Source organism: Python bivittatus, unplaced genomic scaffold (genome assembly GCF_059951505.1).
Source record: "Python bivittatus isolate LINGU-HERP-01145 unplaced genomic scaffold, Pbiv_v1 ctg000220_np1212, whole genome shotgun sequence".
In the NCBI taxonomy this organism is placed as follows: domain Eukaryota; kingdom Metazoa; phylum Chordata; class Lepidosauria; order Squamata; family Pythonidae; genus Python; species Python bivittatus.
Window position 1 is genome coordinate 30,535,145 of NW_028277048.1, and position 14,345 is coordinate 30,549,489.

General features: G+C 37.3%; 1 protein-coding gene across 1 annotated transcript in view; it reads left to right on the top strand.

Annotated features, from left to right (window-relative positions):
* Window positions 1–14,345, top strand: part of SARNP (SAP domain containing ribonucleoprotein) — an 89,151-nt gene that overhangs the window by 13,833 nt on the left and 60,973 nt on the right. Inside the window, exons 5-7 of the mRNA XM_088138242.1 lie at window positions 4,780–4,831; window positions 9,266–9,339; window positions 10,420–10,448. Of these exons, the coding sequence (XP_087994368.1) occupies window positions 4,780–4,831; window positions 9,266–9,339; window positions 10,420–10,448 (155 nt within the window). The remainder of the gene's footprint in view (window positions 1–4,779; window positions 4,832–9,265; window positions 9,340–10,419; window positions 10,449–14,345) is intronic.

A 14,345-nucleotide genomic window follows, 5' to 3' on the forward strand; every position in this document is an offset into this window, starting at 1 on the left:
TGGATTAGGAAGGATTAGTAATGGATTATATTTGAAATACTGTGACATTTTGGAAATCTCAAGTATGAGTACAAAGAAGCTAAATATAATTGACCTGAATATAAAGCCAAATTTAATGAAGTGTACTGTATTTAAAATAAGTATAGTCCAGAATTCTGTAATTTAGCATCCAGTTCTCATGACTCTTTTGTATTTAAGACAGATTTACCTAGTTTCTAAATCTGTAACATTGCACGTATTTTACCTTTGATTTTTTAAAAAAATCAACATTCTTCTCCAAAGCACTTGAAATTGTGTTCTAGATAAATGTGAATTATGCAACTTATATAAGCAAAGCTGTTAATTATAGTCCTTTTTCCCCCCAAGAATGGCATTGCTTCCTTATTTTTCTGCAGATACGTTGTCTTTCCCTATATATACTTTAGGTGAAGAATTTCAGATTTAGTTTTACCCAGCTTTCCTAGGCAAAAGAAAGCTATTAGAGTTATCCCTGTATTAACAAAGACAAAGCAAAGATACACAGTTTAGCTTGCAATACCCATTCTCATTGCACATCAAGGAACAGGCAAGTTGTAAAAGCAAATAGGGCCACCTGTGTCAACGACATGCTTTAAAGGCTAAAGGAGAGAAGCAAATTGCCCATTTGTCCTTAGTGCCATTCGTCAGCTGAACATTTGAAGTGATACACAGTGTACTCCTGTGACCCAGTCAAGCAGGCATGCATTCAAATTGCACTAGGGAAAAAAGGTCAAGGAGGGTGAACTTGTACCTCTTCATGAAATTATCATGTATCTCACATATTAAAAATAATGTTAACAATAGACTTTTGCATTATGGTTTTGTTAGGTTCCATATGCTTGTTTTCCAAGCTTCATTAACAGATTTTGGCAGATAGAAATATTCCTGTACAATGGTTTGTGTTACCTGGGAAGTCAGATTTTAATCCAGTAGTTTGTTTATAGAGTGTTTTTCTTCTATTTTTCAAATTAAAAGACTTTCAGATGCATTAGGAAGGAAAAGATTTTAAAATGCATTAGGAATACTAGTTAAAACACAAATATGTTTGCAACAAAAGTGTTGATAACATAACATTAAAATAAGGAATTTAGTTTATTCCACTTTCACACCATTTTCAGGCAAACTTTTATTTTTTTAAAAGCGAGATGATAGTATATTTCCTTTTAAATTATTTATTTATTTGTTAAATTTATATAGCCACCCATCTCACTCCCATGACTCTTGGCAGCTTACAAAATTAGCAGAACAAGGTTTAGATAGGTGAAAACCTTGTCTCTTTCCAAATATAGATTCGGTAATCTAGACTGTTGTGGCAGTGGCTCTTTCAAGATCATGTACATTCATGAGATGAATATAATCCTAAATGGATTAGTTCTTAGTTGTAATTATAGTTGCATTTATAGTGCAGTGCACTCAAATGCAGCAATGAAATCACCATATGCATTTTCTGTTAAAACATGTTATCTCCTACCAACACTTAGTAAGCACTTGATTATACAATTGTTTGTTCAAAAAGAAATGGTTCCAAAACAGAAATACGTTTGATGAAATCATAGCTGAACATTTAGTACAGTGTCAGCTTCTTGGCAGCAGGGGGTGCCATTTCTCTACATCTACTGAAGGTTGCAAACCATGCTGTAGGGATAACAAGTCCCTGGTTCCTGTTTTGAATTGCTTCCTGTGAAAAAGTCATTAAACCATTACTACCTTTCAGGGCATAAAATAGAAAAACTGTGCAGGAATCTTGAACAAAAGCCATCCATTTCTCTAAATGGGAGACCTTAATGAGTCAGGCTATGACCCACTGTTTTATGGGAGCTGTTTGGAGGAGGAGGATGCTGTTTCATTTAGCCTGGGAACTTCCGAAGTTTGTGTCTTCCACTTTTGTTTTTTCTTCCAAACCTCAACCTTGTTTTTAGAGCATAAACTTCCAAGCACGCCTACTCCATTATATTTTTGTTCAAGCTGTTAACTGGCTTCCATTGCACATTGTTAAAGAGTATATATTTGATATGGAGCTAGAGATGGCCTAGCTAAAAATCAACCATAGCTACCTCATGAACTATAACTCATTTGTTAAATATGGTCATAAAAGGATAAAATTCTCAGGGCATGTAACATAGACATTAGCTCTCTGGCTGGGATTGACTCCTTAGTGTAAGTCATTTTAGGATCATTTTCCCTGTTGTGCTTTGTGTATGAGTGATTATGTGCTAAAGGAAATCTCATTTATCTTTGTATAGAAAGCATCCAAATATTTTAATAATCAGAAATTCAGATAAGTGTCCAGTTTACATTCACTTGTTGGAGAAAGTGTGAATTTAAATAGTGGTTCAGGCAGATTGAGTTCTCTAGTATCTTTTGATCAGCTGTCTTCATTCTTCACCAATGTGCTGTTTTTTTCCCCATGCTTTTGAGTTGAATGACATGTTTTACTCACAGTTGAAGATAATTTCATTCCTTTCAGTGTGGTACAGATAACGGAACTAGGTCAACTAAAATACAAAAGTTATCACCATACAAATAAATGAAGAATGGCAATGAAGCTTCACATTTGATCCTTTGCGTATGCTGATGCTGGGAAAGATTGAAGGCAAAAGGAGAAGAGGATGGCAGAGGATGAGATGGTTAGATAGCATCACTGAAGCAATGAGCATGAAACTGAGCAAACTCAGGGAGACAGTGAAGGACAGGAAGGCCTGGCGCAATATGGTTCATGAGGTCACGAAGAGTCAGACACGACTTAACGATTGAACAACAACAACAATCCTTTGCCTTGTTAAGGCAAATCTGGAATTCATGAGTCAAGTCAAAGCTTGCTTTTGTCAGAATAGTATATCTTAGCTGTCTTCAAATTTCTTTTTATGCTAGGTTGCTTTTGTCCCCAAGACTCATATTGCCTCATAGAGTACATTGTTTTTCAGGTCCATATCATTACCTTCTCATCTATTTCTGTTAGGCATGCAGAGTTTTATTTTTCTTACTTTATCATAAAGTCTAAATTGTTAATAACTTTTTCAGTTAGCATACGTTTCCTTCATTGTATGTTTCTACATACATTTTACCCATTTTAAACTCAATCTTTATCATCCTTTTGTGAATTTTTCTTTACCCATCAAAATGCCAATTGAATGTATTCTACGTTTCCAATTGTATAACCTTTTTCATTAATGTAATGTGCCAGACTTCCTTAATAAGTTGATGTTACCACTTGAAGTATTTTCATAATTGTCTTGGGATCACCAATAGTCACCTGAATTATTTTGTGGTAATCTCCTAATTTGTAAAGTGTAACATGATTGAAGTAGACATTCTTATAAATGATCCTCAAGTAATGTTTAGGGCACAATTGTTCCAAGACAATGGTTGAAGGATTCTAGGGTTTTGCAGAGTAAATTGTTTACAGATAGAAGTCTTTTTGAATGTGTGTAGTTACTCAAGGTTTACAGGGAAAGGTATCCCTGTATATCCAGGCAGAGAAGGCAGTCCATGTAGAATAGTTAAGTTTAAATAGGTGATGTTTTTAAGTAGACAGAATTCAGTCAAGTAAGGACATCAAATAGAGTAAAATAAATCAGAAGCCCTGTTGTGTAAATGACAGATAAATCCAGCACCATGGAAAGCACCAAGTGAGGTTTATTGACTGAAGTTCTCCCTTGCTCCAACAATGAGGATGTTGTCTCAGCAACGAGCTAAAGGTAGCCCAATCTGTTATATGGGCAGCCCATCGTTCTCTGGAGAAGTCCAATTAAAGGGCCCTCAGCTGTTACTATAGCTTTTTGTGAAGCTGGAGAGTTAAAAGCTATTTGAGGGTTCATTCTCTAGATTCAGAGGTTGATGGCAGGACAGTTTCTCTGACTGGAAGAGTCTTCATTTAAGATTATCTTTCCTCTGAGGGAACAATTTCATCACCTTCAGATTTTTCTGCTACATCTTAAAAGTGGCATTGTTTGGAGAGCATGGTAATGGTACGGCAGTGCTGCTTTCATAATTGTGGAGCCAAAAATGGGCTATTTTCAGAATATCTATGGTAAGCTGTAGATCCATATGTGCTCCTTATTTCCCAGTGCACCCAAAGCAAGGGCTGGGAGTTGTGCCAGCTCTAAAATTAGTGTAATATTTATCTCTTTTTAGTATCAGAGAAAAAATAGGGAAAATATATAGTGGTAGGGAAGGTTCAATTACCAGCAAAATATCTTCTGCCATTGCTGGTTATGCTTATTAGGCTTCAGAAGTGGGAGTTAATCTACCACGGATTCTATCTCTTCACCATTCACTATTAGCGAATATTCTTTGCACAATATATATCATGAAATATATCATGATATATTTGTAAGGCCCGTGGTAACCTTTCTCAACTTGATATTCTCTAGATACATTAAGGGTGCATCTTCAAAGTCCACTCTTTCAGCCACTCTGGTTGGGAATTCTGGGACTTGCAGTTCTTATGTAATTTGTTTGTATCATGTTGGTGAAGTTCAGCTATGAGAAAGCCAAGACTCACATAGCTCAAAGTTTGATCATATTGTGTTCCATAATAGCCACAAGCAGGAAATAGCCCTGGCTTAGTAACAGATTAAACATGGGATCCCACACATCCCAAAGTGAGGGCCTTCTGTTGTCCATGGCTTGCAGTATATCTCAAACCAGTAAGCATCTGTTGTTCAGTAATTTTTTTAAAATGTCCATCAAACTGAATTTACTTTGGTTATAAAAGGCAAGTAATTTGTGTTCTGATCAACCTGTTTTGCTTTTATTTAGGAGTGCAGAAAAAAAAGTGGTGAAAATTACATCAGAAATTCCTCAGATGGAGGTAAGTTGCTTTCTGGCAGTTTCTAGGTAGAACACCCAAATATGGGAAGTGTCTTCTGCCCAAATCATAATTTTTGTAAATACAGTGGAATCTTGGCCAATGATTTATAGTGTGAGACTTAAGTTTTCTGATTTTCTAGCATAGTTTGTCTTGTAGCATTGGGTTGAGAATAGTTCACATATATCAGCTTCCAGTGTGAGTCATGGTGACTGAAGACATCTCCATGAATGAGAGGAGATGACAACCGCTGTGAAGATGAAAGACTTGTGAGTAGACTAGTCCTTCTAATCTCTGGAGAAGGAGAGATTGGGAGATTGCCCACAAATGCTCTGAATGGCAGTTCCTTGTGAGGAGACCGTAAAACAGCAATCTCCTGCCGGTTTGAGTGTCAGGAGCCGAGGGAGACGACATGTTTGCTCTCAGTGGTGGCGGAGCCTTTCATAAGGACACTAAGCCAGCCAAACTCACTTTCTAATTATGTTCAGAAATTTTCAGTTTAACCTTTTTATGGATCTTAGAGATCTTCAGAATGGTGAGCTTAATTTGACACCCAGTGAGTTTTACCTTCTTTGGATTTAAGAAATTTCCAATACTGTAGAGACATAAGAATTTAAAATAATATACAATTGGCAAAAAGAAAAAAAGGATTTTGATTTAGGAAATTTTAAATGGATTGGGAGACCAGAGAGTTTTGGAATATTGGTTATTTTTGCTGTAAGATTTGAAAAATAAGTATATAATTAAATAATATACTCATGGGAAACAACTGAAACAGAACTAAACCCATATTAGGAACTGAGGTTTGGTGAAGGTTGCAAGTGGACACTAGAGGGAACTAAAGGACCAGGCAGAAAAGAGTTAAAACAACTAAGCTGGCTATAACTTTTTCTTATTTTAAAGAGCTTTTTGAAACATGGACTGAAATATAAATAACTAATATCTCAGAAAAGATACAGATTTCAGTGGATAAACTTTTAGAAGACGATGAGAAAAACTTTAAAATACTTTTACCCGGCATAGATATTATAAAGTTTGCAGGTATGGAAGACAACAAAATTGAGATTACCAAAATGGGAATACAAAAGACAAATCAAGAAAAGGATCTGAATATGGAATAGCTGTGACAAATTCTGGATGATGCCTCTTAATGGGATTTACAAAGTAGGCTGGTGAAAGTTTTGGAGACTTCTAAATGCCAAAGAGTGATGAAATATCAAATCCTGCAATGCCATAGGAATGATTTAAAGGTCAAGATTGTGCAGAGCAAAAAGAAGGAATATAAAGTTGGACTATTTGACCAGGGATAAACTGTTTGATATTTCTTGTAACTCCTAATGGACTTCTGGTTGAACTAGGATTGAAAAGATGATGATTTCTGGATTGCATATAGTTAAAAGTTAGGCTATGGGGAGAAGTGTTTTTTTTATTTATAACTTTAAAAGAGGGTGAAAAGTTACTATATTAGCTTATACTCGGTGTGATGAAGGTTGGAAGCCACTTCTTTATTGTCTCTGTGGCCTTCTTTTTCCTTTTCTACTTTTTTCTTTTTCATCTTCTGAATTTTATTTTTCCATTATCCTCTAATTTAGTTTGTATTAGTTTTTGCCATGTTTATTAAAAGTTTCAATAAAATTATTAACTTAAAAAAAAGAATATATCACAAAAACATAGTTTACTGCTCTAAGAATAAACTCTGCTGAGTTTCAGGTTTGCATGCTGCTCTCACTTTTATTTTTTTTAAAAAATACATACATTTTCTTTGTAAAAGTGCCATGTGCCTGATTTCAAATAATCTCTGTGCTGGTTGAACTATAGCTTGCTTTGTGTAACTAGGACAGGAGGAACATTACTCATTTTGTAGTTGTGCCAGGGCTGCTCTTGTATCTTCTTATTATCCTTTCATGACTGAGGTGTACAATATATTATGCTGCATGCATAGCACTGAAACTTTGATCCAAGAATGAAGTACTGTCGTGTTAGTTTGTTGAAAGAAAATGTTCCTGCTTTTCATAGCAACTGATATGCTGTTTGCTGGTAAACTTCCTCCTGTACTGTAGAGAGTTGAGTTTTCAAAAGACTCTTTTGATATAAGTGTTGTTGAAGAGAGTGGAACAAGTGCTAGCCTAGTGCTTTGAGGGCAATAATTAACTGCCAATATAGATTAACTTTTCTGGTCCATCAAGTTCCACTACCTTGATTATGTGGTAGGTTTAAGCAAGTAAAACTTTTTCTTTAAAGGTATCCTAAATGTTAGGTTTTATTTGTTTGTTAGACTTGTATGCCTTCTTTCCTTCAGAAACTCAAGACAGTAAATATAGCAGTCAGGGAGGAAACAGGAGGTTGTGGCTCTTTATGCAAGGAGGAGATGCTGCAGTCTTTGAAAAAGGCACTGCTGCACTCCTTTCTTAAGGAGTCAGTCCTGCACCTAGTCATGTTAGGTAACTAACATTTCCAACTTTCTCTTTTTGGGATAGAAGTTGGTGAGACATCAGCTACAAAGGGCTCTGGAAGACTAAGATTTTCTAGACCCATTCAGTCCAAGGTGCTGCTTTTAACCTGAGAAGCCCTATACGACTTAGAGCCTGATTATCTTCAGGACTTTTTACCCTCAGAGGAATCTGCCCACCCAAAGCCTCCTGAAAGTTTCTGCCTCCTGTAATATATGGCAGGAGGATGCTTGAAGGCAAGCGTTCTTTGTTGGAGCTCCTCTCTCATAGAATAGCTTTCCCTAACGATGAGAGCAGCTCCCTCCTTTTTGATATTTCAGAAGTTAATAAAGACCTGATCTGTAGACCCCTTGGGTATTGAGAAGCTGAGAACTATCAGTGTGTTATCCTGAGATGAGTGATGGGCTTTCTGGAAGTAGGATTATTGTATTTTATTGGGGGGGGGCAGAATATATTCTTATTTTTGATATGCATTCTTACTGGTTATTTTGTTGTGTATTATGCTGCTGCTGCTATGTTGAATGTGTAAGCTTAGATGTGTTTGATAGAAGCAGCATAGAAGTAGCAGTATAAATAAATAAATGCATACATTATTAGAAACAAGATGTGGACCAATTTTCCCAATATAGTACTTTCCAGGTGTTTGGGACTACAAATTACATCATCTTTGGCCATTAGGCATTGACTGGTGGTAATGGATAGTCTAAAAGATCTGGATAGACATCAAGAAGTATGTAGTTTCCAAATAAGTTAATTGCATTGATCTGTCTCCTACCTCTGTTACACAGACTAAAGTAAAGGCAAGGAAGAGAAACCACCAGTCTTCCAAATTTTTGTAATAGGAGTCGCTTTTCAAGGTTGAATTTGTTAAGTAGAGTTCAGTTTTGATATAAATGGCCTACCCAAGATTTAAATAAAATTAAAGAGGTTTAGTATGATAACCAATAGCTTATACTTGTGGTTGAATATGTGTGGTGAAGGGAAGAAAAACCCTGAAAGCATTAACTTTCTGAGTCAGGTAATCATTTGTCTACAGATCAAAAAGAAAAAATTTCCAAGCGAGCCTCCATTTTGCTGCTTCTAACTTCTGTAGGGTTGTGCTCAGGTTCCCTGGATAAATGGTGATGATTCTTCATTCTTACAATTGTATTTCTCACATTACTATCAACAAATAACCCCTCCTCCTCCCAAATAAAGTGGAGGAGCACAGGACCTTAGAAGGTCTTCACTTAATCATGTGTGTTCTCTTTGCCTTAAAATGACAAAATGTGGATTGCAACATAAACTCCATTACTTTTGGATGTGCAGCCTGATGTTGTGACATACATTTTGTGTTTCTTACAAAACCTTTAGATTCAGCAGATCCTTCTGATGGAATTTCTTGAATTTCTTGCTTCTCTTCAATGTTAGTTTATTCTTCTTTTTGCCGTGCCTTTCAGCTTTCCTGAAACAGTTAAGCTTCTTTGCTGTTAGAATCTACTGACCATTCTTTCAAAGCAAAAAGGGAAGAACAGTATTTATCTTTTCTGAAGTGAAATCCCCACCCTTTCTGGCTCCTACTTCCTGTTTGCCTCTTATACTTTATCCAATAGTATTGTCTCCCTTCTTGTAAACACATATGAGATGACCTATTTGAGTTGGGCCAAGTCAAGAGTTTTCTGCAGTCATTCACCATTTTGAATTTCTTCTCAGTTGGTTAACTTACTATCTAAGCTCAGTTTAAGGGTAGGTGTAGTGGTATAACTGAATGAAATTTGTCGTTTCAGAAAAACCTGTTGTATGTAAATAGTGCATCCTCCTTTCTTGCTTCTATATTGTCTTGTCTTCCAAAACTCAGAATAGCCAGGACTGCATTAGTAGTGAAAGTTTATTGGATCCATTTGATAGTTGAAGAATACAAAAATAAAATAAATAAGCAGCAAAGTTAAATGCATTTCTTTTCTGTGTTGGTTATGTTAGATTGTGTGTATTTTATCTTCAATTTTAGAGAATGCAGAAACGAGCAGAGAGATTCAACGTCCCTGTGAGCTTGGAGAGTAAGAAAGCTGCACGAGCAGCTCGGTAAGTGTGTATTTGTGTTATTATTGTTCCATATTGCTTTTTAACCATTGTATAAATAGAAGTGTATTCCGGGTCCATCCTGTAACTGTTGACCTCTTAATTGGGACAACTTCTGTGAAGAACTTCTGGAATTTGAATTGTGGACAACTATTGTTTTGCAGGGATGCTTACGTGAATATTGAAACTCACATACTTTAAATAACATTTTCCTTTCCAATTAACAACTTTTGAAACTATTGGTTCTCATCCTTTTATTAGGAGTAGGGAGCCTAAAACATCCAGTTATTCTGAACTCTTAATTCCAGTTACTGATTGCAGGCCATATGAGCTGGGAGTGATGAGAATACGAGCCAGAGTTTCACATCTAATTAAGAAATGGGTTTATTAATTGAGTAAAAGTGAAACATAAGATGGGATGTCCAGAACAATATTTTGGAAGATACAGATGAGATAGAGTAGGCATTTCTCTTAATGCTTATTCAGTGCAGGAAGCTTTCCAGAACAATGCCAAATTGCTTTAAAATGCAGGAACAATACATTGCAATGAAGTGTAGCTTTAACTTCTAACAAATGTTAAAGCATTCCCAAATTACTAAAATACTTTTTGTGAATTCTATAATGTTCTGTGCTTCCATTTGTGCTGTTATCAGTGCCAAAGATGAAAAATTGCAAAAGGTTAAAATTGAAATAAATATTTAATATTGAAAGTTAATATTGAAACTCTGTCACCAATTGATAGCATAGCTTGCATTATATATGTTAAATGTCCTGTGTTTTGAAATGTACAAAGAGCTTTAAAGATCCTATCATTTAAAAATATGGAAGAGCAAGATATGATTCTCTAAATATACTGTAAGCTGTTCAATTCACTCGATTGGTAGTTATATTTTAAATGGTAAAAGTGAAACCTGGGTTCACTATGACTTGCTCTTCTGATTTAAAGACCAGTCTTATATTCCAAGTATGTATTTTCAAATTATTCACAATTCAGCTACTGTAGTATTCAAACTAGTCTATTGTGTTAAGGGCTTCAAACCTAAACATTACAGTTGCTAACTAGGACTACTTCCTTCTCCACAGGTTTGGTATGCCTACAGTTTCAACTAAAGGTATGTGACTGAGACTTAAAGTAATTATTGTTATTGTTGTTATATTATTTTATGGTCCAAGAGCAAACAAAGAAACAATAAAACAGCAGTTACGAAACTCATATATTAAAAAAGAAAAATCTCCTCTAACCCCATGGGTGGTATGTGTCTTCCTCAATCTCAGGTCCTCTACCAGAGGCCTGGGAGTGTGAGGGTTCTGTATAGTATCTTAGCTGTTCCTAGCACTGCACTCTTCTGGACAGAGCTCTGATGTTCCTCCTGGGATCTGTTGGAGCCACTCTCCCAGCTTAGGAGTCCCAGCCCCAAGTGATCCTACCACCTCTGGGAGCACTTTGACCTTTATTTTCCACATTTTCTCTAGTTCCTCTTTCAGGCCCTGGTACTTCTCCAGCTTCTCATACTCCTTCTTCCTGATGTTGCTGTCACTTGGCACTGCTACATCTATCACCACTGCTATGTTCTGGTCCTGGTCCACTATTACGATGTCTGATTGATTGGCCAGTATCTGTCTGTCCGTCTGGATCTTGAAGTCCCATAGGATCTTAGCCCTGTTATTCTCCACAACCTTCTGTGGAATCTCCCATCTGGACTTGGGAAGGTCTAGCCTATACACTGTGCAGATGTTCCTGTACACAATGCCAGCTACTTGGTTGTGCCATTCAGTGTATGCTGTTCCTGCCTGCATCTTACAGCCTGCCACCATTGTTGGACTGTCTCTGAGGTCTCTCTGCAGCACAGTCTGCACTTTGGCTCCTGTCTAGTGTGGTAGACCTCTGTTTCTATGGATCTGGTGCTTAGTGCCTGCTCTTGTGCTGCTATGATCAGTGTCTCAATGCTGTCTTTTAGTCCAATCCTTTCCAGCCACTGGTAGGATTTCCCAATGTCAGCCACCTCAGGTATCTGTCAGTGGTACATCCCATGCAGGGTTTTGCCTTGCCATGGCATTTCCTCTTCTTGAACCTCCTTCCATGTCTGCTGCTGCCTCAGGCATTCACTCAGCAGCTCATCTTTGGGTGTTGTCTTACTGATATACTCCTGGATGCTCTGGGTTCATCCTGGACAGTAATGAATTCTTATAAATTATATAGAAGCCAAAAATAAAGCTATGAGGAAGGTATCCTATAAACCACAGCTACAGATAAAAATTTTGCCATCTCTCTTGATACATTTAGAAACTGGTCATTAAAAGGAGAGCAGTGATCTCATTATGATGGAAATTAAATATTGGATTAATTGGGGTTATAAGTTTTAGTTGCCATTGTGTATAAACATTTTAATAGAACAGGAGATACAGGTTCAACCGTATTTGAACATACACACATATAATTTTCATATGGAAGGTTGAAATATCTTCCAGTTGTTGCCCTGATGGATGGTGCATTGATTCAAGCTTTCGAAAAAGGCCTCCTATATGGAGCACACATGATCTTAAAAAAATAGCTAGGGAGAGTACAAGAGGACGGAGCAATTTTACTATACAAGTAGTCCTCAACTTACGATGGCAATTGGGACCAGAATTTCCATTGCTAAGCAGTATGATTGTAAAGCATGGCCACACTGCTTAGTGATGGCAATCCCTGCAGTCCTGGTTGCCGTTGTTAACTGAATCCCACGGTCGTTAGGCGAGGTAGCTTCCTGCTGGCTTCCTACAACCAAAGTCAGTGGGGAAGCCAGCAGGAAGTTGCAAGTCCCCAGCTGGCAGGCAGGTAAGTGGCTGCTGCTGGATGGGGAAGGGAGTGAGGAGTGTGTGGAGGAGGGTCCATGAGAATGCAAGGGAGGGTTGGGGAGGGTGTGAGGGGGTGCAGGTTGGGGAGGGTGCATGGGGAAGCCAGCAGGGAAAGTTGCAAATGGCAATTGCGTGATTGCGGGGTGCTACAACTGGTCATAAGTGCAAACCAGTTACAAAGTGCCCACATTGCGATCACGTGACCATGGGGGTGCTGGGACAGTGGAACCCCGAGGAATGATCGTAGGTTAAGGACTACCTGAGATGGGAGATTCTGGTCCTACCTGACTGAATATGTAAGTCACCTTCTGCCTGAGTTCTGCTGAAGTTTTATCGAGGCCTAATGTAAGTAAAGCTGGTACTGACAGACCACCACATATCAGGTCTTGATCAATTTGCCTTCACAGAGTGGATACAAATCTATCATACAGGGTAAGATAGTAAGCCAAGGAGGGCTCCCAAAGGGTTTTCTTTGCCCAGGACCTTAAGCGGCATAGTCTTGCAAGTCCCTGAAAGAGATGAAGCCCAGTTGTAATTGTGTTATAGTATAAGAAGTCAAATGAAGGATGTGTGCTGTTGTTTTTAGCAACTGAGCTTGTATGGAGTCAGAGATTGAGAACTTATAGACACATACTCCTGGGTACCATAGAGCAGCATACCCAAAAATAGCTTAATGACAGCTAGGACAAAATTATTCCCGTGCTGGTTTGCAAATTTTGTCATTTCTAGAGATGCTCTTTAGGTCTTTATTTATTTATTTAGATTTATATGGCCACCATTATAGCTATTCCTGTTACTTGGTTGCCTCAGCAGGTACAGAATTGGAAGTAGATACCAAAATAGTAGAAGAATTTGACCTGTAAATAGTTCTTCCATTTATTGACCATCTAGCTGAAGAATTAAAGCATTTTCTTGAAAACAACAGGGCTTTTGTTTTTGAATGGTTTATTTAGAAGTGTTCTCTATTGCAATAGGGTGATAATGCTCTAAGACACCTCCATAGTCTTTTGATATAGAGAAAATGGGTGCATTGTCAACATATAAAATAATAGATATAGGTTGATTAGCAAGAGAGGGAGAATGAAAGTCTGGGTTGGCAAAAAACAGTATCATTAATATAAAGGTTGAACAGTAAGGAGACAAGAATGCATCCTTGTTTGACCCCTTTACAGGTGGAAATAGGCTTCATTAGGTCCCCATTGCTATTACCTTTGAGCTATATGATAGTGTCTTGGTGTAACTGTATAATCAATTTATGGAGATGGTGATCAATTGTTGAGGCTCCTAATTTTCTCTGCAGTTTTTTGGGGGGGCATAGAATCAAATGCCACCTTTAGATCTATGAAGGCAAGGTAGAGGGCTCCACTTAGGAAATTATAATATTTCTCTGCTAAATGGTGCAGAATTATACACTGGTTCATTCTTGAATATCTGGATCTGAGACTGGCCTGCTCAGGCACTAAGATATTCTCAGAATGCATCTGGTCCAAAAGCTTATAACATACAAATCTGGCATATAGTTTATTAGAAATAAGACTAATTAAGCAGTAATTGGTGAAGTCATACCTATCTCCTTTTTTATATATAAACCATTATTTTAGTATATATATAGAATTGTTTGTGGTAGTGAAAAGAGAGGCTAACACCAAAGCTGACCAGGTAGGATTTAGCTTTAAAAATTCAGATAAAATTAAATCTTAGCCAAGAGTTGTATTACTTTTTTGTTGGACATTAGTCTTGAATCTCAGAAGGAGATACTGACAGCCACTCTGGAAGGGGGTCATCTAATAGCTGAATATAAGGGATACTGTCTTGAGAAGATGTAAACAGACCTCAGAAATGCCTGGCCCAAGTGTCAAGAGAAATTATTATTGTTATCAGGGTTTCGTTTAATTTGTGTTACAGTAGCTGCAAATTTAGAAACTAGATGCCAGAACAGACAATGATCTTTGCTTATCACAGCCTGATGGATGCAGGGCCAAGACTTAAGTGCAAACCTGCACTTTTTTCTCCTTTAATAGCCTCTTATATTTCTTCTTTTGTGAATAAAAAAATTCGTAGGTTTTGAAATCACTAGCTGTTCAAGCCAAATTGTTGTGCTTATACAACCTGGACTTTAGCTAAAACACATTCCTTATCGTTCAATCTTGTAGTGGTTTAATATGAGAATG